The sequence below is a fragment of the Bos mutus genome, chromosome 14 (assembly GCF_027580195.1).
Source record: "Bos mutus isolate GX-2022 chromosome 14, NWIPB_WYAK_1.1, whole genome shotgun sequence".
Classification (NCBI taxonomy): domain Eukaryota; kingdom Metazoa; phylum Chordata; class Mammalia; order Artiodactyla; family Bovidae; genus Bos; species Bos mutus.
The window spans coordinates 17,277,608-17,303,999 of NC_091630.1; the positions used below are offsets into that span (position 1 = coordinate 17,277,608).

Consider the following 26,392-nt stretch of genomic DNA (forward strand, 5'->3'; position numbering starts at 1 on the left):
TTTGTTGAGGATTTTTGCATCTATATTCATCAAAGATACTTGCTTGTAATTTTCTTTTTTGGTAGTGTCTTTTTCTGGATTTTGTATCAGGGTAATGTTGGCTTGACAGAATGACTTTAGAAGTGTTTCCTCCTCTTCAGTCTTTTGGAAAAACCTGAGGATTAGCATAAGTTCTTCTTTGTACATGGTAGAATTTCTCAGTGAAAACATCTGGTCCTGGACTTTGGTTTGCAAGGATGTTTTTTATTACTAGTATTATTACAGATTCTGTTTCATTTCTATTGATCAGTCTGTTCCAATTATCTATTTCTTATGTGATTCAGGTTTGGTGGGCTGTGTGTATCTACAAACCTGTTGCATTTCTCCTAGGTTGTCCAACTTACTGGCTTCTAAATTGTTCATAGTATGCTCTTAGGGTTTTTTGTATTTCTGTGGTATAGGTTATTATCTCTCCTCTTTCATTTCTTACTTTGTTTATTTGGGTCTTCTCTTCTTGATGAGTCTGGCCAGGACTCTGTTAATTTTTTTTATGCTTTCAAAGAACCAGCTTTTGATTTCATTCGTATTTTTTTTTCTGTTTTTTAAAATCTCCATTATATTTATTTCCTCCCTGATATTTATTATTTCCGCCCTTGTGCTGACTTTAGCTTTTGTTTGTCCTTTTTTAAATTGTTTTAGGTGATAGGTTAGGATATTTATTTGAGATGTACTTGTTTTTGAAGAAGGCACACATGAGCTTTCCTTTTAGAACTGTTTTTGCTGCATCCCATAGATTTTGATGGGCCTCCCAGGTGGCATTATTGGTAAAGAACCTGCCTGCCAATGCACGAGGCAGAAGAGATGTGGGTTTGATCCTTGGGTTGGGAAGATCCCTTATAGGAGGGTATGGCACTCCACTCTAGTATTCTTGCCTGAGAATCCCATGGACAGAGGAGCCTGGCTTGTGGTTCATAGGGTTGCACAGAGTTGGACACAACTGAAGCAACTTAGCAAGCAAGAAAGCATTCATTTTGAATGGTGGTTTTTTCAATGTCATTTGTCTCAAGGTATTTTTAAAAATTTCCTTTTTCTTTTCATCATTGACCATTAGTTTTTTAGTGGTGTGTTGTTTAGTCTCCTTGTTGTCATTTCTTTCTTGTTTCTCTTTCCCTCGTTGATTTCTAGTTTCACACCCATGTGGACAGAAAAGATACTTGAAATAGTTTTCTGTGCCCTATAATTTGTGTCCTACTAAGTGATCCATCCTACAGAATGTTTCATGTGCACTTGAAAATAATGCATATTCTGAGGTTTTTTGGATGTAATTTCCTGAAAATATCACTTAAGTTTATCTATTCTGTTTTGTCATTTATAACCTCTGTTGCCTTATTGATTTTTGTGTCTGGAAGATCTGTCCATTAATGTCAGTGGGATATTAAATTCTCCTATTACTGTATTCTTAATTTCTTTTTTATGTCTATTAATACTTGTTTTATGTATTTAGGTGCTCCTTTATTGGGTGTGTGTATGTTACAAGTATGTATCTACTTCTTGTATCGATTCTTTTATCATTGTGTGCTGTCCTTTTTTATCTTTCTCTATGGCCTTTGTTTTATTTTTTTATTTTTAGCAAATATTTGCATAGTATTTACATTGTATTTTTTTGTTTGTTTGTTTTGTTTTTTTAATTTAATTTTATTTTTAAAGTCTGTTTGGTCTGATATGAGTATAGCTACCCTTGCTTTCTTATGATTTCCACTTTCATGAACCGTCTTCTTCTATCTCAGCACTATGAGCACTCTGTGTGTGTCTTTCACCTTTAATTGGGTCTCTTTTAGGTGGCATATGTCGCAGGCTCTTGTTTCATTATCCAGTCTGGCACTCTGTGTCTTTTGATTGAAGCATTTAATCCATTGACATTTGAGGTAATTATTGATAGATATGTATTTATGGCATGTTTAACCTTGTTTTCTAGCTGATTTTATATTTCTTCTTTGTTCCTTTCTTTTTGTTTTTCCTTTTGCAGTTTGATGATTTTCTTTTGAACTATACTTACGTTCTCTTCCTTTTGGTTTTTGTGAATCAATCGTATGTTTTTGATTTATGATTTCCCGTTTTTCAGATATGTTAAACTATTGCTGTAATTTTATAGTATATAGTTTGCTTTAGACTGATACTCATAGACTCAAACACATTCTGAAAAAAAATCTACATTTTTCTACTCGCTTCTCCCACATTTTATGACTTTGGTATCATCTTTTACGTCTTCATGTTTACCCTTTTGCTGTTCATTGTAGTTGTCACTTGCTCAAGTTTGTTTTGTTTTGTTTTTCAAATCTGTGTATTGGCTTATTTAAGTGATTTACTTTCTAATTGTGATTCTCTCTGTCCTATAGATTATTGTTTCTTTTGTATTTAGAGAAAACCTTTCAATATTTCTTTTAGGATAGGTTTAATATTGATCTAGTCTTTTAGCTTTTGCCTGTCTGAGAAATTCTTTCTCCTTCTATTCTAAATGATAATTTTGCTGGGTGAAGTATTCTTGGTTGTAAGTTCCTTCCTTTCAGAAGTTTGAATACATCTTATGACTCCCTCCCAGCCTGCAACATTTCTGTAGGAAATTAGCTGATAGTCTTATGGAGGTTCCCTTGGAACTAACTCTTCTTTTTTCTCTTATTGCATTTAGAATTCTCTGTATAACTTCTGCCATTTTAAATATGATATGTCATGGTGTGGATCTATTCAGGTTCCCTTATTTGGGACCCTCTATGCTTCCTTTACCTGAATATCTGTTTACTTCCCCAGGTTTGGGAATTTTTCACCGATAATTTTTTCAAATACATGCTTGATCCCCTTCTCTCCCTTCTCTTTTTGGAACCCCTATTATACTTGAACTGGCATTTTTTCTTGCCTTGTCGTTCTGTCTGCATTTCTGATTGAGTGATTTGCATTATTCTGTCTCTTCTAGATAACGTAATCATTTTTCTGTGTCATTTAGTTTGCTATTCATTGCTCGTAGATTGGGTTTGATCCCCAGCCTCTAGAGTGCTATTAATCCCCTTGGGTGTAGTGCAGGCATTGCAGTCTCAAAGCCACCAATGGAGTAAATCCCCTGAAATAATGCAGCCCCTGGGAATCAGCATGGGAAAATCCCATGGACGGAGGAGCCTGGTGGGTTGCAGTCCATGGGGTCTCTGAGGGTCGGATACGACTGAGCGACTTCACTTTCACTTTTCACTTTCATGCATTGGAGAGGGTAATGGCAGCCCACTCCAGTGTTCTTGCCTGGAGAATCCCAGGGACGGGGGAGCCTGGTGGGCTGCCGTCTATGGGGTTGCACAGAGCCAGATACGACTGAAGTGACTTAGCTTGACTTAGCTTAGCTTAGCTTAGCAATGACAGACGTAGAATGTTGCACCTTCGACCACACTCCAGCCCCTCAGGCTGTGTCTGTCCAGCCAACCCCAGTCTTTTCTCCAGTCTGTCTTCTGAAGCTACAGTTTTAGCACCCTAGTCCCCACACACACCAGCCAGCACACATCTGAGGCTTAGGAGCGGAACAAGGTAGCCACGACCATCTGTGCTGGTCTCTTTCTGTTGTACATGTGGCATTCTGGCTGCTACACTGTCTCCTCTGAGCCTCTCAGGCTGCCTTTCTGTCCTAGCTGATTCCTAGGCAATGCAGGAGGTTCTCATGGTGATCAGAAATTTCCTCTTCCACAGCTCCCTTCCAGGAATGCAGGTCCTGTCCTGATTCCTTTATTTTTCCTTTGTGCTTCCTGGTTACATAGTGATGTTTCTTGCAGCTTTGCTTTTATGAGATCTTTTGCCAGCATTCAGTAGGTATTCTGTGATAGTTGTTTCACATGTAGAAGTATTGTTGATGTATTTGTGAGAAGAGGTGAGCTCTACATCCTTCTGTTCTGCCTTCTTGATCTGAGCCAGGTCATGAAGATTTATGCCTATAGTATACTAGGAGTTTTATGGGTTTAATGCTTATAATTCGGTTATTCAGTTATTTTAATGCTTTTTTTTTAAATAGAGTATAGAGTAGAGTTATTCATTTGCATATTGGATATCCAGTTGTTCCGGCACCATTTGTTGAGGAGATTGTTCTTTCCCCAGTGAATGGTCTTTGCACCTTTGTCAGAAATTAAAGACTATTTTAATATCAAGTATACACCATGGAATATCTTTTACACTAAAGATACAAAGTAAAATAACTTATGATATGTGCCCATCCCTTACAGAGCTCATCTCCCAATCAAAAAGACAGACTGGTTAATTAAATATTCAAGTACAGTGTGGAAACCATTCTGATAGACATAAATAAAGGATACTTAGGATTAAACTAAGGCACATAAAAATTTAGATAAACACATTTCATGCACATAAGACATCTTAGGCAGATAGATGTGACATAACACATAAATACAACGATAAATTACTCTAAAATTGATGTAGGTACAAATAGAAAATTAAAAGAAAGAAACTCTATGTGTGGGTTTTCAGGGAAGGTTTCACTATGTTTATGATGAATTTTTTTCCACAAAGCATGAATGACAGGAGAAGGAAGGGAGCAGTTTGAGCTAAGAAAGATACTCCAGTTTAAAAACCTGCCCTGTTTTTCTCACTTCTAAATACCAATCACAGAGTATCATGCTTGGCACATAATAGGAAGTTAGTGAAGATTTGAATGAACTGAGAAATTGAATTACAAGATGATTAACTAGAGCTAGCAAATCAGGTGACTGAATGTGAGTGTTTCTGAGAGATACTCATTCAAATAAAGACAAGATATATCTGATATTGTTTAGTTCTGCTGATTAATCTTGACAAATATAATACAGAGCTTTAATGTCATTACATTTTTTGTTTTTCAATAAGTATTACCAGTAGAATTCAAAAGATACACAGTAAAGACTAATTTACTCCCCCGACCCATTATTAAATGACAGTCTTTATAATGCATTATTCCACCTGACTCGGAATTCCTCCTGACATGTTACTCACATTTTGTTTTTAATCATAATGTGTTTCTGTGTGTATGATCAGGAGAAAGAAGCAGGGAAGTTAAGCATAAAGAATCATCAGATTTTAAAATTTGTAGATATTTTGCTCTTAAAACCTTAATTTTTTAGCTGACAGAATATATCAGGGTTCAATCAGGTCAGAACAATAACTGTAAGTGTTATAACAGAGGGGATTTATTTTAGGAATAATAACTTATCCATTTGTAGAAGAAGCTGGGTATCCTGGATAACAAATTTGTTGCACTCCAGGAAGCCTGGGAAGCCAGCTTTGTCTAGTGGCTACAGGGACCACTGAAGGCTGGTAGACAGGGCTGTGGGAGGCTGTTACTCGTGCTTCTGGAGTTCAGCCTGCAGTTGCTATTGCCCAGCAGAGCCAGAAGGCAGGAAAACATCTTGAAGGTGGAAAGAGTGAGGGCAGGCTGAAATCTGTTGGCACTTCTGCATCACGTTTTCTCTACTATTTAAAACAGTGTAACTTTCAGAGAATATTGTCCATTATCTATTTTTCTTCCACATTCCAACTCTCATGCAAACTTCTTTCTAAACTCTGAACTATTCTTAGCACACTATAGAACAAAAGCACTACAGAAAACTAAGTTTGAGGAGATTCTTCACTTGTCCAATGTCACTTAAAATACAGCTAAGTGTGGAACCCTGGTTTGCTTCCTCTTAGCCAACTACTTTTCTTGTACTCAGTTCTCTGACCCCTTACACTTATGCTAAAGTTCATTGTTGTTAAATGGCTTTTTTTTCTTTTTCTTTTAGCAACCATTGTTACTACATCTGGGCTTATTTTATAATCTGAGAAAAAGAAGTGCTAAGAACTAAAATAGCCCATACTGATGTGCAGGTTACACATTAAAATCACCAGTGCTGTTGTACATGATGATTAGAACTTTGAGGGTGTCTGGAGTCGGGGTGCAGTGAGGGTAGGGGGATGGTATAGAAAGTTTATCTTATAATTTCCTGAAAATGTCAGTAAGCCTAAATCCTCCAAGTGAGTCTGATTTTCTTGTTTATAATACTTAAAGATATAATTTGAACAGACTTGAAAGCTGCAATTAAAAAAAATAAATCGTTTATACCAAGTACTTTTATTTGGCCCTCTCACTGTCTGTGTTTTATTTCCTTGAGTAATTTATCTTTCTGACTTTATTGTGAGGAAATAGAACACATTTATTTGTTTGAGTATTTTGATAAACATGTATCAAATTACATATATTGCCCTTTGGACTATTTCCCCCACACATTGGATTTTTAAAAAATTCTTAGCAGGCTGAATTTGAATTTGACACATTCTTAAACTCAGTTCTATGATTCACAAGATTAGTAGCATTGACTGTGTGGAAGTATAGCTTTGTGTTGATGTTAAAGTACCTGAAGCATAAATAATTGGCTTAATTCTGAGAGATTATGACTGTTCTGTCTGTATTTTGATCTCTTACATTTTTATTTTTTAAAAGTGATTACCCACATGTTCATAGGAGTCTTTGCCTATTTTGATTTATGATTGATCAAACAGATTTTTTCCAAAATTGTTCCTGAGAAATTATAAACAGGAATGTGGAAGGAAAGCATTTTCTTTGATTTTGCTCTTCACCTTGAAAACCATCACTTATGTCTTTATTTGTGAGGATATCAAGCTAATGCCTAAGCAAATTTATAGGCTAGAAGTTAGTCTGATTCCCATAGTTTATAGGTTAATGCCTGGGATCACCTAAATCTTCTTGATTTGTGTGATTTTATAATAATCCTGTAACTTTTTCATGACTTTATGTGAGAGAATGTTTTCTCCTGCTGCTTAAAGTACCTGGGAACTGAGTGTGAAGGGAAAAGGGATCCTGGTGCAGCAGGAAGAAGCAGCTGGTTTGTATTTCCCAACAGCCAGCAGATATTTCCTACCTGAAGATATCCTTGGCAACTTGAAAAGGTGGCACAGAGATTAAAGGACATAGATCTGGCTTGTTCAGCCTGACTCTTCTGTAGTTACTGGTATCAACTTGCCCTGCAGGTCCAGTTGTGGAACCTTTGTTCCAACTGAGTGGCCTTAGCCCAGTCCCTGAAACTCATCTCCTCATAGGTGATTTGGGGCTAATAATGGAGAAGGTGATGGCACCCCACTCCAGTCCTCTTGCCTGGAAAACTGGACGGCGGAGCCTGGTAGGCTGCAGTCCATGGGATCGCTAAGAGTCGGACACAACTGAGCGACTTCCCTTTCACTTTTCACTTTAACACATTGGAGAAGGAAATGGCGACCCACTCTAGTATTCCTGCCTGGAGAATCCCAGGGACGGGGGAGCCTGGTGGGCTTCCGACTATGGGGTTGCACAGAGTCAGACAGGACTGAAGCGACTTAGCAGCAGCAGCAGCAGCATGGTTCTTACTTCACGTACAGGGTTGCTGTAAAGAATTCAGTATCTACATCACAAAAGACATTTCACAAACTGTAAAGGCCATCATAGGGTTTCCCACGTGGCACAGTGGTAAAGAATCCATCTGCCAGTACAGGAGATAGAAGAGATGTGGGTTTGATTCCTGGATCAGGAAGATCCCCTAGAGTAGGAAATGGAAACCCACTCCAGTATTTTTGCCTGGAAAATTCCATGGACAGAGGAGCCTAGCAGGTTGCAGTCCATGGGGTTGCCAAGAGTTGGACACAACTGAGCAACTGAACACACACACAAGCATAGTTACTAACAGGCACTAGGTACTCAAAAGTCAGAAAATATTTAAGTTGAATATAATCATCATAGTAATATACCATATAATTTTATTTTAATTGCATTAGAAATTCAACAGAAAATGTTACTCTGGAAGGAAAAAAAAAAAACACCACACACACTAAAATGGACTTCAATTCTTAACCGCTGCTGCTGCTGCTAAGTCACTTCAGTCGTGTCCGACTCTGTGCGACCCCAGAGACAGCAGCCCACCAGGCTCCCCTGTCCCTGGGATTCTCCAGGCAAGACACTGGAGTGGGTTGCCATTTCCTTCTCCAATGCATAAAAGTGAAAAGTGAAAGTGAAGTCGCTCAGTTGTGTCGGACTCTTAGCGACCCCATGAACTGCAGCCTACCAGGCTCCTCTGTCCATGGGATTCTCCAGGCAAGAGTACTGGAGTGGGTTCCCATTGCTTTCTCCAGCAACTCTTAACTAGTCAAATGATTTATCCTTGTGACTCTCTAAAAATGAGAGGAATCTGTATAAATAGGTACAGTGAATCAAATTATAATGAATAATTTCTCCAAAAGTATGTTATATATATTTATTGTTTATAAAAATGTGTGTGAATAGTACTGTTTTTCATATTCAGGAATATCTACTGAAATGGATTATCTCTGTTGATTGCCACAAGTCTTAAGTATTTTCTGGTCTGTCTATCTTTGGTAGTATTTCTAGTTTACTAATTTGTAAAGTTATATCTAAAATTCTATTTATCCATCTATTATATATTTAATTTTAGTAACTATATTTTTATTTCTGAATGTTCTATTTGGTTGTTTTTCAAATCTGCTTTGCCTTCTTTTATGGTATTAATACTTTGGTTTTTTTCCCTCATGTGGTTCATTCCATCCTATATGTCATTAATGATTTTAAAGAAATTTATTATATTGTCGACATGTGGAAATTCCATTATCAGAAGTTCTTGATCATGAATTTGATAATGGGATTGAATTCTCTTCTTGCTAATAAAAAAATGATTTTGAAGTATATATGAAATCTGTATTTAGGAGTTTATCTTCAGTGGTCTTTGTTCCTTAGAATCCTTTTTGTCAGTTTGAAAGCATGTTTTCCAAAGAGACTTGTATCTATTTCTGACTGATGCCCTGGGGTTATCAAAGGTCTGATGCCACTTTTATATAAATAACTTAATATTGGTATTCCTGGACCAACACACATAATATAAATTACAGCTTCCAAACACACATGGGATATTTCCCATTATTTTTCATTTTCTAATTATTTTTATTTTTAAGTTGAAAAAAGAGAAAGATCTCTGTTTTTTCAGTAAGTTCTCTTTCCAAAACAGGCAGACTTCCTTGTTCTTTTCTATTTCTGATTGGAAGTTGTTTTTCTGGCCTTTTAGGGGCCCCAGATCTAAGTTGACCTCTCATCTCAAAATCCTTGCCTGTCAGGGATGTAAGGATTAGCCTGTTGTCTCCATATGACCATTAAAAATCTATTTCTGAGGTGCGGGTTGTTGGGGGGGAATCTATTCCCTTGGCTTACTGAGAGTAGCTAAGACCCTAAAGTCATTAATGATGTCAGTTAATACTTTGAGTTTTACTTCCCTCTTGTTATTTTAAACCCTAGACTATTGTCTAGTAAAGTATTAGCATAATATAATTCTTGTTGCAGTTATTTCTGCAGTGTGTGTTTTTTTCCTTCTTTTGAATTTATCCTTGAAAATATTTGAATCTATAAAAAAGTTTTATGATTTAAAAAATATGTATCCTTAACTCAGATATTTACCAGAGATAATACAAAAGAAAAGTTAGCACTCTATATACCAGTAAAGTTCTAGTTTTATGACCATTGACTTATTAAACTTTTTTTAAACTTTCTAACGTCATAGGTCTTTCATATGTTGTGTTACTGATTTAATTCACACAATGGGAAATAATTAGAATATGAAGAAGCACTCCCCCATCAGTGCTTCAGTTAAAGTTTGCTTTCATTTGGTTCCCTGCCACCTTTTCCATTTTAAGGTATTTTTAATATATCATATATTTTAGCATTCCCCTATGAGAGCACATCAGATGTTACATGTTTCTCACATTGGTCATTTTATGGAATTTGAGCTATTAAGCTATAATTGTGGTGTCTCTTAGGATCTCAACTCTTCCTCTGTATTCAGATTTTAATACTTCTTCCTGCTACCCTCTATTCACCAGATCTCTTAATTCTTTAAAATTGACTTTCTTGAAATCCAGTACTTATGTGTCACAGAACCAGATAATCTGATTTGCTTTTTTGGCAAAGAGCAAATAAAGCTCTGCCCATTGCCCAGTTCAACAAAAGATGCAAGTACTCTCTAGACTACTCTGGTAGAAAAAGATGTAGACAGACTTGAGTTTTATCTGTGCTTTTTCATGAGATAACTTATGCCAATTCTCTGATCTCACCTTGATTATTTTATAATAATAGAGACTAATAGCAGAGAAGGCAGTGGCACCCCACTCCAGTACTTTTGGCCTGGAAAATCCCATGGACGGAGGAGCCTGGTAGGCTGCAGTCCATGGGGTGGCTTGCTAGGAGTTGGACACGACAGAGCGACTTCCCTTTCACTTTTCACTTTCATGCATTGGAGAAGGAAATGGCAACCCACTCCAGTGTTCTTGCCTGGAGAATCCCAGGGACGGTGGAGCCTGGTGGGCTGCCATCTATGGGGTCTCACAGAGTCAGACATGACTGAAGCACCTTAGCGGCAGCAGCAGCAGCAGAGACTAATAGGGGCATACTTATAAAGAATATAAAATTAATGGTTCCAGTAGCTTTTGAGGTGTGACTTGCTAGTAAAACATGGAACTGTTTTATCTCATAAAATGATAACTAAGAATATGAATAAATAACTTGAAAAAACTGCAATGAACTTGAAAATCTGTACTAGCACAAGTTTTGATTTCTCAATAATATTTAAAATTATTAGCAATTAGCAATTTTTAATGTAGTATAGAAATAGTGTGCTAGATAACTGTTCAAAAGATAAGAATGTATAAAGAAAAATTAAGATAGAGGTCAAATGCTGCTCTGGTATAAATTTGCCCTGCAGACCTATAACTGTGGAACCTTTGTTCCAATAGGTGATGTGGAGCTAATAGTGGTCCTTACTTCATGTACAGGATTGCTGTGACGAAGAATTCAGGACCAAAGTCACAAAAAGCATTTCACAAACTGTAAAGGCAGTCATAGGGCTTCCCAGGTGGTGCAGTGAGAAAGAATCTGCCTGCCAGTGCAGGAGACACAGGAGGTGTGTTCGATCCCTGAGTCAGGAAGATCCTCTAAAGTAGGAAATGGCAACCCACTCCAGTGTTCTTGTCTGGAAAATTCCATGAACAGAGGAGCCTGGTGAGCTGCAGTCTGTGGGGTTGCAAAGAGTTGGACACATCTGAGCACACACGCACACACACAGAAAGTTATAATCTATGAACTCAGATGGTTCTTAGAGTTTAAAAAAGAAAAGTCAAAGGTTAAATGAACATGCTTGTGAAACTAAAGAAACTGAAAAGGAGGCAGCTGTCAAATAGAATGCCAGAAATATTAAAACTAGGAAATTAAAAATGATCACAAAAGAATAAGAGTATTTTTTTAACAAAAGAGATACTAAACTATTTGTAGAAACCAAAGGAATTAAAAGTAGAAAAAGCAATTTATTGAAAGATCCTAGAATACTACTGGGTTTCCTGCCTACCAGTGCAGGAGACGTAAGAGACACAGGTGCGGTCCCTGTGTCGGGAAGATCTCCTAGAGGAGGGCATGGCACCCACTCCAGTATGCTTGCCTGCATAGTCCCATGGACAGAGAGCCTGGCAGGCTACAGTCCATAGGGTTGCAAAGAGCTGGACACAACTGAAATGACTTAGTATGCACATGCGCAGGATAGTACTAATGGAAATTGACTGATTACATCTGAATTTTTTGATTACTTTTTTTTTCCTTTTATGCTTCTGAAGTTAGGAATTGACTTTACAAAACTATGACTATAAAATACACAAATAGACACACTCAACATAATGAAATTTTGGCATACATGTTTGTAGTACAGAAACTTGTACAAATGTAATGAAAATTATCCTTAAAAATGAAATGGCTAATTATTTTTTACTTTATCTTTTAGCATACGGCGGCATCAAGAAAGAAGAGCAATTTTGACTCCCATTTTAACAGATTTTTCTGTACGAATAACTGGAGCACCTGCCATCATTTTCACCAAAATAATTTCTCCGGAAAATATGCACACTGAGGTTAGAACTTAATTTAGGTTTTTTTTTAGTCTGAATATTGGAGCATCTTTTCTTTGTGTGTTTAGAGTTTTCATAGTTTCCGTGCACAGGATATCAGATTAGCTTATTATTAATGTTATTATTTTATCTAATAATTATTGAGCACTTTTTGTACTGTTTAGGGCTTCCCTGATAACTCAGTTGATAAAGAATCCATCTACAATGCAGGAGACCCCAATTAGATTCCTGGGTCAGGAAGATCCCCTGGAGAAGGGATAGGCTACCCACACCAGTATTCTTGGACTTCTCTTATGGCTCAGCTGGTAAAGAATCAGCCTGCAATGCAGGAGACCTGGGTTCATTCCCTGGGTTGGGAAGATCCCCTGGAGATGGGAAAGGCTACCCACTCCAGTATCCTGGCCTAGAGAATTCCATGGACTGTATAGTCCATGGGATCAAAAAGAGTCAGACACGACTGAGCGACTTTCATTTTATAGTACTGTTTATGTATTGCTTTCATGTAATATTTGGGCTTCCCTGTTGGCTTAGACGGTAAGGAGTCTGCCTACAATGCTGGAGACCAGGGTCCTATCCCTGAGTCAGGAAGATCCCCTGGAGAAGGAAGTGGCTACCCACTCCAGTATTCCTGCCTGGAGAATTCCATGGATAGAGGATCCTGGAGGCCTATAGTCCAGGTGTCGCAAAGAGTCTGGACATGACTGAGCAACTTTAACTGTTATTTTCTTTTTTCATGTAATAACTCATTTATTAGAAATCCTATTAGCATCTCTTGGAGAAGGCAATGGCACCCCACTCCAGTACTCTTGCCTGGAAAATCCCATGAATGGGGGAGCCTGGTAGGCTGCAGTCCATGGGGTCGCTAAGAGTCGGACACGACTGAGCGACTTCACTTTCACTTTTCACTTTCATGCATTGGAGAAGGAAATGGCAGCCCACACCAGTGTTCTTGCATGGAGAATCCCAGGGACGGGGAAGCCTGGTGGGCTGCCGTCTATGGGGTCGCACAGAGTCGGACACAACTGAAGCGACTTAGCAGCAGCAGCATTAGCATCTCTTACTGTCCTCATTTTGTAGATGAGGAAACTAAAGCATGGAGAGTTAACCTGTCTAAATTTTCACAAGTAGAAGCAGAACATGGTATGCACCCAACTGGTCTGGTTCCCAGCCATATACTCTTGATCTGCACAACCTCTTTCTAATAAAAGTAGCAATAATACTGACAGATTACTTAGCATTCTCACATGGTGCTGGGGTCCAGCCCCAGTGGATCCAGGGAATTTGAAGCGGGGACGGCGTTGGCGAGGATCAGGAAACAATTGCTTAATTAAATGTTAATTAAGGATATAAAGAGTAATAGAATAAGGATAGCTCAGTGAGAAAATTTAGTGGAGAAAAGAGGCTGAATAATTCAGCCAGAAGGTGAGAGAAAGAACGACATGGGGAGACCAAGCTTTGGTGAACAGGGCCCGCACTTTATTTTCCAAAGTAGTTTTTATACCTTAAGTTATGCATAGAGGATAATGGGGGAAGGGATAGAGTCATGCAGTAAGCCAGGCTTTCTTCCTGCAAACTTATCATATGCAAAAGTTTAGGTGATTTGCATCATCTTCTGGCCAAGAGGCCTGTTAACATTTTAAGAAACTAATTTTTCTCTAAAGGTGAAAAGTCAGGCGCCACCCTCCAAAAGCATTAGATAAAGTTGCATTCCTATAGGGCAAAGGTGTAGTGGGCTATAACAAGAAAAGAATTAACTCAAGGGTCCAAGGTTATAAACATTAAAGCTACTACTTACACCAATTATATTAATCAATACACTGCCAGGGACACAGCAGGTAAGGGATATGGAAACTTAGCAGCAAACATTGGCCCAACAAGTGAAAAACCCTTCACCAATACAATTTCTAATCAATCTTTTAACTCCTCAAAGGAATCTGTATTCAGACAGTTTAGAACATCTCATGCCTCTCACAGTTGTGAACTAAAACACTCTTGGCACGCCCAGGACAGCCCTCCATAAAGTCAGAGGTGTAGGTGAGAGCACAAAGCAGTAAAGTAGGCAGACTCTGGTTTTGGGGGTAGATGCTCGAGAATTTCCAGGGGGACTCCTGAGGCTTGATGCCTTTGCGTATGCGGATCCTCCTTCCTCATGACCTTTGCCACGGCGGAGTTCCTCACGCTGGCTCCCGGCAACATGGATTACCTTACAAGGAGAGCTCTACACGAATTACCTTATTTACTCTTCTCAGCATTATGAGTATACATATTTTATAGATGAGGAAACTGAGATCAAAAGAAATTAAGTAATTTGACCAACATTACTAACCAGTTACTAACGGATCCAGAATTGAAGTCTAATCACTGTGCTGTATTTTGCCTCTATGCCTAGAATAGAAATGTAATAATAGTGGGATCCTTTATGTTTAATGTTATGTTTTTTATGTTATGTTAATTTATAACATAATTTGTTATGCTGATAACTATAAATTTTTGATCATTCATAGAGTTATAAGCGGTTGTTATGAAAACTTCGGAAATAGGTACAAATTAAATGTATTATTATTTTAAGGAGACAAAAGTTTACATCCTTCTCTGAGTCTTTAAAGAACAGTATTTTGTGTTATCTTATTTGATCTTTGTATTAACCCTAATAAGGAAAGCCAGTGGCTCAGAGTTAGAGAGTCCTCCTGCAATTCAGGAGACACAAGAGATGCTGGTTCGATCCCTGGGTCTGGAAGATCTCCTGGAGAAGGGAACATAACCCACTCCAGTATTCTTGATGGGAAAATCCCATGGAGTAGGAGCCTAGCAGGCTCCAAAGTCCATAGGGTTGCAAAGAGTCAGACATGACTGGGCCTACTAGGGAAGGTTAGGTTAGACAGGATATCTTTATATCCACAAAAATTGTATAAAAATTAAGTAAGTCTACTAATATCTTTCAGTTACTTAGTAACACAATTTGTTTAAAATACACAAGTGTATTGCTTTCATCATTACTTAAGGAATAAAATAAGAATTCTAACTATAATGAATAAAATCTGGAAACTTTTGGAGAGAAAGTTTATTTAACTAAAAAAAAGAGGGGGAGGATCATTTCCGACATGCTGTTCTTTATGGCTTTATTAAAAGCTGCTCTAAGCTGTGTAGTTTGTATTTGGACCCATCATAAGTCTCCTTAAATCCGTTCTCTTGGATGACACTAATAAAGAGAAGGTTTGTTGGACATTTCCAAGCATTTGAACATTGTCCGCATGCACTTCATGACAAGAGGCAGGGCTTCTGCTTATTAAGTGAAACTTCTGAATTGGTTTTCATTTCTGTTTTCCTTCGCTGAATGGTTTTCCAACAGTAGATGTTCAAGTGACTGTTATGCAGAACAGCATCAGTTAAGTGGACATCTGCCTAATACTGTCAAGATTTTAGCAGGTTAAAGAAGTGAAATTAATTAGTCTAGCTGGTTTTGGCTTCAGCGCTCCATTTTGTTATGAATCATTTGGAATGGATCCTTCGGAGAATACTCAGACCATACCACCTGTGACTGTAATTGGTGCCTATAATTTGCCTGTCTGCCCACCTAGATTGTAATCTTCTCAAAGGCAGATTGCCCTTCAACACTAGTCTCACTCTCTCTGATGTTCCTAGCACTCTAGTATGCTGCATGGTGCTTATGAAATGCTAAGTATATGTCCGTTTGAGAGGATGAACAAGATTATGCTAAAGAATTACATACATCACTGCCTACATATTGAAATAATGATATTAGTTTGAGATGTGAAAAGCCAAATGCATATGAAATGGTGAAAAATTCTTATTATAGTGGGTTTCCCTGTAACTAGCACAGGGCCTGCTGCACAACAGGCCCTCATAAATGTTTATTAATTTAATCCACTAAACTGTGTCAAGTAACTGTGCTCACCATATCTGCTATTCTCATTAACATATGAACTTGAGTCCCAGGAGAATTCATCAACATTCATAAAGCTCAAATAAGTAGGAATGATAAATTATCATATAATGCCATCATGCTTCTTTATCTATATTAAACCTTTTTTTCCTTCAGGAGATTTTAGTGTGTGGCCATTCCTTGGAAGTGAATATAACCACAAACCTGGACTTCTTCCTAAGTGTGGCTCAAGTTCAACTCTTACATCAGTTAATAGTAGCAAATATGACTGGCCTGGAACCATCAAACAAAGCCACAGAGGTAACTCTTACCTGATTTTGATTAGGCTTACTGCATTTGTGCCAACTTTACATTGATAATAGAAAAAACAATAATTAAATGCTTTCTGCTAATTATTCTATATTTAAGTTTATTCAAAATATGTATATAAATCATTTTGGATTGGTGTTGTTTATTTTTGAAATTTGCTTGTTCTCTTTTCCCATAATTCATATGCACCTTTGCAGAATTGCTGTGGCCCAGGCCCAGAAAAGTCACTGTTAAAAGCATGATTTTATTGCCCTGCTGCAGTTTTTAAAGTACAGTGCACAAAACCTGGTCTAGCTTTCCCTTACTCAGATCCATTGCAGGGACGGGGCCCCTTTTGGAAATGAACTTTGTAAGAGTACAGTGGGAATAGCTTCAAAAAATAGCTTCTAAAGCATTTGTTTCCCATGCTGAGTGAAGAATGGACATAATCAAAAAACTTGAATGCCTGCCTAGAATTTTAATTTTGATCCAGTGTTCATTGGAAGCCTGCATTGTAACCACAAAGCATGTCAACATGAAACAAAGAAAGCTGCTTGTTAGATGCTTCTCAAGATACTGTTTCTTTGCTTTTTGTTTCCCTACTGCTATAATCACATCTGTACTTACAGTAATTATTTTATAAAATCTGTAATGAAGAACCTGTTTATCTATGAAAATGGCATTGCTTATATTTTTGTCATGAGTTAGACGCAGAAGTCTCTTAAGTGTTGTTTATTAAGAAGGAAGGGAAGGAGGAGGTGTTCCCTGAGAGCCTCTTGATACTAAGCAAGTGTGCCAGGTATTTTCATGTAAGTTAACTTGTGTATCTTCAAGCATGTTATTAACAACCACTCTGTGAACCAGATGTGAGCATTATCACCACCTTACAGATTAAGACATTGGGGCTCAGAGACAGTAAGGGACCTGCCTGACAGCATACACACATCACTAAAAAATGGTGAATCAGAGTATTTAAATCTTTCAAGTCAGTGCTTTTTTCATTCTACCACAGTTGCTGTACTGTATCTGTTACATTAGTCTCAATCACCTTTTTAAGAAATTATTTAAAAATGATAAAAGCTGTTATCTTTCATAAAGATTCTCTTAACTGCATCATCTTTTACCACCCATGATTTGTTTGCTCAGTATCTTTTAAAAGGACTATAAAGCTATATACTCTTCAAAATATTGACTTTTTCCACCAATATATTTTAGACAATACATAAGAATATAAATATATGATATGAAACTAAGCAGAGCAAAAAATTTTCCCCATGGCATTTTCAATGAAATCCTTGAAGCAACTTAGGTTGGAAACAAACTGTTATATTATTTGTGCCAATTTTATGAACCTTTCATGTGACAGAATCTGTCATGTGAAATCTAACTCATGGATTTCTGATGTGTTTTAGGAATTTATAGAACTTAGCAATTGGTTGCTAACTATTTACCTACCTATTTCTAAAGTCTATTGGTAGGATCTGATTTTAGTAAATAAGGCCCACTCAGAGTTAGATTACTAACAACTCTTTCCTGAATGTCAAGTCTTTTCTCACAGTTCCATAAACAAGCTAGGATTGGTTTTGCTGTTTTAAAAATATGTCTGTGGCCCTTTATTCCTTCTTGGAGATGATGTTAAAAAAGTACAGACAGTATACTGAAATACAGTATAAGCAGTGCACTGCAAAATGATTAGTATGGTAAAATTTATTTTATGTGTGTTCTACCACAATTGGAAAAAAAAGAAGTGCAAACTCCAATGAGGGAAGACAGTTCGTTCCTTTCCACCGCCTCAGTAAGGTATGTCTGTGAAATTTCAGTATTAAAAAAAAGATCTTCCATGAACTAGAATATTTTTCTATTCATAAATGAGTAACACAACTCATATCTGATACATAAAGATATTGTAAAGAATTGGTATAATTTCTTCTTTAAATATCTGATAGAATTCACCAGTGACCCATCTAGACCTGAAATTTTCTATTTTTGAAGTTGATTAATTATGGATTCAACTTCTTTTAATACTTGTAGGCCTATTCAGATCCTCTGTTGCTTCTTATATGAGTTTTGCTAGAGTCTGTCTTTCAAGGAGTTGGTTTGTTTCCTTCAAATGGTATGGGCTGGACATAGTATTTCTTTATTACTCTTTCAGTTTATGTAGGAGCTGTAGTTACGTCCCCTCTTGCATTTCTGATGTTAGTAATTTGATTCCTGTCTTTGGGTTTTTTGTTTGTTTTTTAGTTTTTGGTTTTTTGGTTAGCCTGGCTTAGAGGGTTGTCAACTTTACTGATCTTTTTAAAGAATCAACTCTTGGTTTTATTTATTTTCATTTTTGGATTTCCTATTTTCAATTTCATTGATTTCTGCTCTCATTATTATTTTGTTTTCCCTGCTTACTTTTAATGGTGTTAATATTTTCAAAAAATGTTTTACAAGGTTTCACTTGAAACATTAGTTTTAAAAACTATTCAGGAGCATGAAAAGGTGATTTTGTTCCTAGAGGAAACATATCTACAGTATAAACAAAGAGGAAGAAAGATGGATAGGTCTTTGAAAATCGAAAGGAAAACAATGAACCAATCTAAGGATTATTGCTAGAACCAAGATTTAATATTATGTTTACTTATACAACTAACATATAATAAAACTTTCAGTTCAGTTCAGTCGCTCAGTCATGTCCATCTCTTGTGACCCCATGAATTGCAGCACGCCAGGCCTCCTTGTCCATCACCAGCTCCCGGAGTTCACTCAAACTCATATCCATCGAGTTGGTGATGCCATCTAGCCATCTCATCCTCTGTCTTCCCCTTCTCCTCCTGCCCCCAATCCCTCCTAGCATCAGGGTCTTTTCCAATCAGTCAGCTCTTCGCATGAGGTGGCCAAAGTACTAGAGTTTCAGCTTTAGTATCATTCCTTCCAAAGAACACCCAGGGCCAATCTCCTTTAGAATGGACTGGTTGGATCTCCTTGCAGTCCAGGGACTCTCAAGAGTCTTCTCCAGCACCAGAGTTCAAAAGCATCAATTCTTCGGTGCTCAGCTTTCTTCACAGTCCAAATCTCACATCCATACATGACCACAGGAAAAACCATAGCCTTGACTAGACGGACCTTTGTTGGCAAAGTAATGTCTCTGTTTTTTAATATGCTGTCTAGGTTGGTCCTAACTTTCCTTCCAAGGAGTAAGCGTCTTTTAATTTCGTGGCTGCTGTCACCATCTGCAATGATTTTGGAGCTCAGAAAAATAAAGTCTGACACTATTTCCACTGTTTCCCCATCTATTTCCCATGAAGTAATGGGACCAGATGCCATGATCTTCATTTTTTGAATGTTGAGCTTTAAGCCAACTTTTTCACTCTCCTCTTTCACTTTCATCAAGAGGCTTTTTAGTTCCTCTTCACTTTCTTCCATAAGGATGGTGTTATTTGCATATCTGAGGTTATTGATATTTCTCCCTGCAATCTTGATTCCAGCTGGTGCTTCTTCCAGCCCCAGCGTTTCTCATGATGTACTCTGCATAGAAGTTAAATAAGCAGGGTGACAATATATGGCCTTGACGTACTCCTTTTCCTATTTGGAACCAGTCTGTTGTTTCATGTCCAGTTCTAACTGTTGCTTCCTGACCTGCATGCAGGTTTCTCAAGAGGCAGGTCAGGTGGTCTGGTATTCCCATCTCTTTCAGAATTTTCCACAGTTTATTGTGATCCACACAGTCAAAGGCTTTGGCATAGTCAATAAAGCAGAAATAGATGTTTTTCTGGAACTCTCTTGCAACTTTCAAGTATATAGCTAAAAGAGAAGCCTTTCAGGTAATAAAATGACCAGCTGATTACAATCCAGTATTTTTGCTCTAAAAATGTACTTCCTGCCTAGTGGTCAAACAGTGTGTATTTGTACACTTTGATTTTCAGTGTTTCCTTCAAATGTTATGACTTCCATGATTTCTAGTTCCCAGAATATGCAGTTTCTTCATTGTAAATTAACCTTTTCTTATTTTTCTATGCATATATGACAGGCTGAGAAAATATGCAAGAAAAATAAACATGTAGTAAGCAAAAGTGAAAGGCCCTCAGTTGTGTCCAACTCTTTGTGACCCCATGGACTAAACAGCCTTTCCCTTCTCCAGGTGATCTTCCCAACCCAGGGATCGAACCCAGGTCTTCTACAGGTGGATTCTTTACCAGCTGAGCCACAGGGGAAGCCCAAGAATACTGGAGTGGGTAGCCTATGCTTTCTCCAGCAGATCTTCCCAACCCAGGAATCAAACCGGGGTCTCCTGCATTGCCGGCGGCTTCTTTACTATTTGAATTATCAGGGAAGCCATTATTCAAAAAGCCACAATCAATTCCACATTACAAAGTACATGTCCTTCTACATTCCGTAGTTCGTGTCTCTATGATAACATCTGGCTCTATAGCACTAGTACAATAGGAATGTTATTTGGTTTCTTATATCTTAGTTCACTGTCATTCACATGAGGTTGGAAATTCACCTCCGAGATAACTTCATAATGAAATCTAAATGTACAGTTCTAATTTTTCTCCAAAAATAGATCTCTACGATTCATCCATGGTTTCTTTTCTAATATTTAGCAGGGCAAAATTGGTTTACTGTTTAGAAGATTCTTTACCTTTTCATAAGGTGGTCTAGGTCCCATAAAGGTCCAATTGTATAAAAGTGGTTATTAGTAATATAATCATAATATCCATGAAAGAAGAATTAACAAGGGAGCTACTTTAACTACTCGTAGCAGTGTCAGGAAACTTTTGAAGGAGACAATGACTAAACACAGAGTTAACTTTAATTTATCTAGGTCTGTTTATGGGCTAGTAATGCAGACCATTTTATATGATAATAAAAGGAAACTAAACATCATCTTAAGTATTCCTAAAGCTGTTGGTATTCAGGACATTATAAGGAGTTGATAAGAAATAAAACAAAAAAAATCTACTTTTTTTAAGGTCTTCCCTGGTGGCTCAGCATTTAAAGAATCTGCCTGCAATGCAGAAGACCTTGGTTTGATTCCTGGGTCGTGAAAATCCTCTGGAGAAGGGATAGGTTACCCACTCCAGTATTCTTGGGCTTCCCTAGTGGCTCAGTGGGTAAAGAATCTGCAATGCAGGAGACCTGGGTTTGATCCCTGGGTTGGGAAGATCCCCTGGAGAAGGGAAAGGCTACCAACTCCAGTATTCTGGCCTGGAGGATACTTTTTAAACATTTTATTCTAGTTGCAGTCACACACATACACACACAATATACCATAAAAAAGATAATTTGTACAGAATTTCAAAGTATTACATGATTTAAGCTGAGATGAAAGCTGAATAATCTATCTGAAGTCTATAGAATTATAAACAGTATAGATAAGATACTAAAACTGGCCTGTTTACTTGAAATGGTTAATTTTTTAATGTAATGCTAATTTTTTCTCAAAGTAGTGCATGAATTTTAACAACCAAATGTTGCTAAACTACATATATCATGATAGTGTCAGTATATTAGCATCCAGTACTCTTGCTTGGAAAATCCCATGGATGGAGGAGCCTGGTAGGCTGCACAGTCCATGGAGTTGCACAGAGTCAGACACGACTGAGCGACTTCACTTTCACTTTTCACTTTCATGCACTGGAGAAGGAAATGGCAACCCACTCCAGTGTTCTTGCCTGGAGAATCCAAGGGATGGGGGAGCCTGGTGGGCTGCCGTCTATGGGGTCGCACAGAGTCAGACACAACTGAAGCGACTTAGCAGCAGCAGCAGCCATTTTTAACTCTATAAGCTTTTTCTTCTGGTATTTATCTCCATCTTTCTGAATAAAATGAATAGACTAACATCTCTGGGGCTTCCCTCATAACTCAGTAGGTAAAGAATCTGCCTGCAATGCGGGAGACCTGGGTTCTATTCCTGGGTTGGGAAGATCGTCTGGAGAAGGAAATGGCAATCCACTCCAGTATTCTTGCCTGGGAAATCCCATGGACAGAGGAGCCTGATGGGCTACAGTCCATGGGGTCGCAAGAGTTGGACACAACTTAGTGACTAAACCACCACCACATCTCTTAATTTACTTATTTTAGTATTACCTATTCATTTTCTTTTACTGTAGGTGAAGATTCCATCTCTTTTACACTTCTCTTCCACTCCTACATTTTCCCAATATTCTTATGTTTTTAAAGTCATTATGAATTGTTTTCGTCATAAAGACTATAATATGATTATATTTCCTCTCCTATATTCTTCTGTTTTCCCTAAAGTTAATCATTGCCACATTCTTTTTATTTGCTCAGGTTTTTTATTGTTGCTAAATCTCTATGTCTTCTCTCTCTCTACTCTGATCCCAACTCTCACCAATACGTAATACCTGGTATATAATTTAATTTTTTACACTTTGTGCCTTATAATGCCATCTCTGCTTTTCCTTTAAAACTGTTTTTCCTAAAGTTTCACTACTGCCTTCTTCCTGGACCAGTAGTCCTCTCAACTTGCTGCAGACTTGACACAACTGATTCAGTTGAGAGAAGGTTGTGATTTTTTAGGGTAATGGTAGAACGTTGGGAAATTACAGGTAATCAAGTAAGTAATGTTTTTTTTTTCTGTAAATATAAATTAGTAAAATCACCAGTATCTTTATCCGACCATTCTAAAATATTAGATATTTTGAGTCCTCTATAGAAATAATGATGGTATAGAAAAATATTGTAATATGACTCATTACACATGCCTAATATAGTTTACTTGGGTATTTTTACAGTTTGTTGTAAAATAGGATGTAATAGCCTGGACTTTTTTGAGCAGTGATTTGAGTATATGCCCTAGGAGTGGTGACAGCGGTTGTTTTTTGGTATTATTATTATTATTGTTTAAACTTGGAAATCATCTGCTTTGGAGTTGATTCATTTTAGGAATCGCAATTCTGAATTTTTTAGTCAACGGTGTAAAATTTTTACAAGACATACTTGACTAACCTAAGGATTGCTGGAGGTCGTTAGAACTTGGAACTTAGAAGTAAAGAAGAGGAGAATGGACTTTGAGTGGTGATGTTATAGCAGATGTTTTCTGGAGTAGAACTTTAGGCAAAATGAGCAAAACAAAGGCAAATGTACCTTGAGAACACATGTGAGTGGAGGTAGGGTTTGAAAGCAGGAACTAAGGCTGGTTTGGGAGAGGATGTTGATGTTCTGGGTCTGTCTCAGTGCTTCCTGTCTTGAGGTGGACATGAATGGGAGAGGCCATTTCAGAGTTCACGTATTTCTGTAACCTTTCTCATTAGAAAAGGACATAGGGGTTTTGGATAACACGCTTGTGGTGTCTTTCCATTAACATTACTATGCTGAGTATTTGTTTCCCTTCAGAGGCATCTGGATGGACCACTTGTAACCAGGCAATAAACCCAAGCCCAGTAAAATATGGATTCAAGCAGAGCCTTAAATGGACATGAGGCCCTGGGAGGAAATACCTTGAATTTCTTCAACTGTAGACCTGGAAATGATTTTAAGTATATTACTACCTATTCTCTCCAAGGGAAGGACTTCTTAGGTACACTTAGCTATCACACCTGTTTCAATAAGTTAGACCTTGTCAGTGTTAAAAATAGTATAATTTTCTCCCAATAAAAAGCTTATTCTTAGAAAGAAACACACTGTAGTTACTTCAAGGTAGATTGTAAACATCAAGAAAGCAAGAAAAAATTTAATTTTCCAGCCATTCTGATATTTATCCCATATAGATTTCCTGACCAGAAGTCCAGTGAATGCACCAAGTTTTCCTGAGGCACTATTGAACTATTGTCCTAGTCTTTTTCAGCAGTATTCATTGAGGGATTACTCTATACCAGACACACTGGCTACAAACAGATAGAGGTATGAAAAATAAACATACTGTGGCCCCTGCCCTCTAGGATTTTATAATGTGCATGTAAAATAAAGCATACATTTATAACTAAGAGCTCAGAGCAGTAAACAAAAAGTGTCAAATAAGCTCTCTTTAAAACTAGTGCTGTAATAACCACTCAGAATAAGGAGAAAACTAGGTGGTCAGAGATCTGGCTTCATAGAGAAGTTGGGTTTAAATAGAGAAGCGTGACCTGCCTTGTGTACTCAGTAAATATTGAATCCTTCCTATGTGTCAAACGCTGTTATGGTACTAGGGTAACAGCATTAAAGAAAACAGGTTAAGTTTCGAATTTCCTATTCTGGTGCTCATATATTCAGAGGTGAAGAATAATTGGAACTAGATCAATATATATTGATACCTATATAACTAGTGATATATGGCTGTACATATAAACATATATATATACATGCATGTATACATATGTACAAACTTATCCATGCACATAACTAGTTGCATTCATTACTTACCATTTGCCCAAAATTAGTCATGTGGTCACACCTGGCTGTAAGAGAGGCTGGAAATGTAGTCTTTCTAATACAAGACCATATGCCCTGCTATAAAAAGCATTTTATCATGAAAGAAGAAGATAATGAATATTGGGGTACAACTGACAGCCTAAGCCACAGAGACTTCAGGGTCACCTGGTATTCAAAGTTAGGATAGTCCTCAGAAAGCAATCTTTTCTCTCCTCAATACTTTGAACATATCCTAAAAAGTTCTACGCTGTATAATTTTGCAGGTCGTTCAGTGCTGTTATAGGGACAAGTATTGTCTTTACTCAGCATTTCTAACTCTCATCTGCTAATAGAACTCCCCTTCCTTTGGCCAAACAACATTCTCCTAGTAATACTTTATATGGTTTTGATAGGGGTTCCCATTTCTGGGTAGATATGAGACAAAGGCCTGGTTAGTTATCGTATCAATCTCCCTGACCTAGTTATTGGTCCAAATATGGGCAATTTACTCTGGCGAGTGCAGTGTTGCATATGAAGACACTGGGAAGAATAAGTCTTCTCTTCTCAGTACTCACTGATTCAGACAATACTGCAGTGTTCTAAGGTGGAGATAATAAAACCCAAGGAAAGTACTGAGCACAGAATAGAATTTGATGCTGAATAAATGCTTGTAGTATGAATTAGTAAATGAATTCCTTAATTCACAGGAAGTCCTATTTCTGTTCATAGAAATAGCAAAGATGTATGCCGCATACAGGACTTCCCAGGTGGTGCCAGTAGTAAAGAACCTGCCTGTCAGTGCAGGAGATGAAAAAGACACGGGTTCGATCCCTGGGTTAGGCAGATCCCCTGAAGGAGGGCATGGCAATTCACTCCAGTATTCTTGCCTGGAGAATCCCATGAACAGAGGAGCCTGGAGGGCTACAGTCCATGGGGTCACATAGTTGGACGTGATTGAAGGAACTTAGCACAGAACATGACACATATATATCAAAAAAACTGGAAGAAATTGATGATTAACTGTACGTTTGATGGAGACAGGCTGGGTATATATTGAAAGCTTTGAATACTAGACTGTAATGTTTTAAGTAATTTAGGCAGTAGAGAGTAACTGAAAATAAGCTAAGCTAAAGAGTAACTCTTTACAGGTGTGCTTTGAAGCTCAGATTCATTTTAGACTGAACCTATCAACTGTACTCACACATTGATAGGAGGTATGTGATCTTCAAACACAAATATTATAGTTATATTTTCTTTTATTCTAACATAACAATATATTATGTTCTATTACAGTATCAGTTTATTTCAGTTAGGATTTGAAATTGCTGTAGCATATAATATCACCTATTGTTTCCAGAAGCTACAATTCTCTCTATATATATATACACATATAAAATTAAAAAAAATTTTTTTAAAGGACACACTTTTAAAATGGACTAAATAGAAGGGTGAGAGGGCTAAGACTGCCCTGAGTTGTGTTCATATGGCTGCAGTAATTACTCCGTTATTCCTGAATAGCAAGTAATCATCTTATTAAGCCTACTTAGCAAGGGAGTGTATGTAAGGAGTAACACATGCTCATTTTCAAATCAGTGTTTTAGAGTAAAGAAAACTTTTGTAGCAAAATAAAAACCATATTTTTAGGGGTAAAGAATGGAACCACATCATTGGGGATCTGAAGGTGGAGGTTCTTTGATCCACACACTGCAGATCCTGGCGAGGAATGTAGACAACTTCTAAGACTAATTGAGCATTTCTTCCTTTGCCTACTCGCCTTCCTCCTCTTCCTCCTCCACTTAACCACTTGGTTTTAGGCACTTCCTTAGCTCTCCTTTCTTTTCAGTCTCTGGCAATGACTCACTTAGTAACCTGTTCCATGCCTGCTTC

At 37.6% G+C, this 26,392-nt stretch overlaps 1 protein-coding gene across 8 annotated transcripts in view; it reads left to right on the forward strand.

The window, feature by feature from the left end:
* The window catches only part of VPS13B (vacuolar protein sorting 13 homolog B), an 805,186-nt gene that overhangs the window by 495,442 nt on the left and 283,352 nt on the right, over positions 1 to 26,392 (forward strand). For all 8 annotated transcript variants that reach the window (XM_070383027.1, XM_070383026.1, XM_070383030.1 and 5 more), the window contains 2 exons: positions 11,850 to 11,976; positions 16,034 to 16,177. In XM_070383027.1, the coding sequence (XP_070239128.1) occupies positions 11,850 to 11,976; positions 16,034 to 16,177 (271 nt within the window). The remainder of the gene's footprint in view (positions 1 to 11,849; positions 11,977 to 16,033; positions 16,178 to 26,392) is intronic.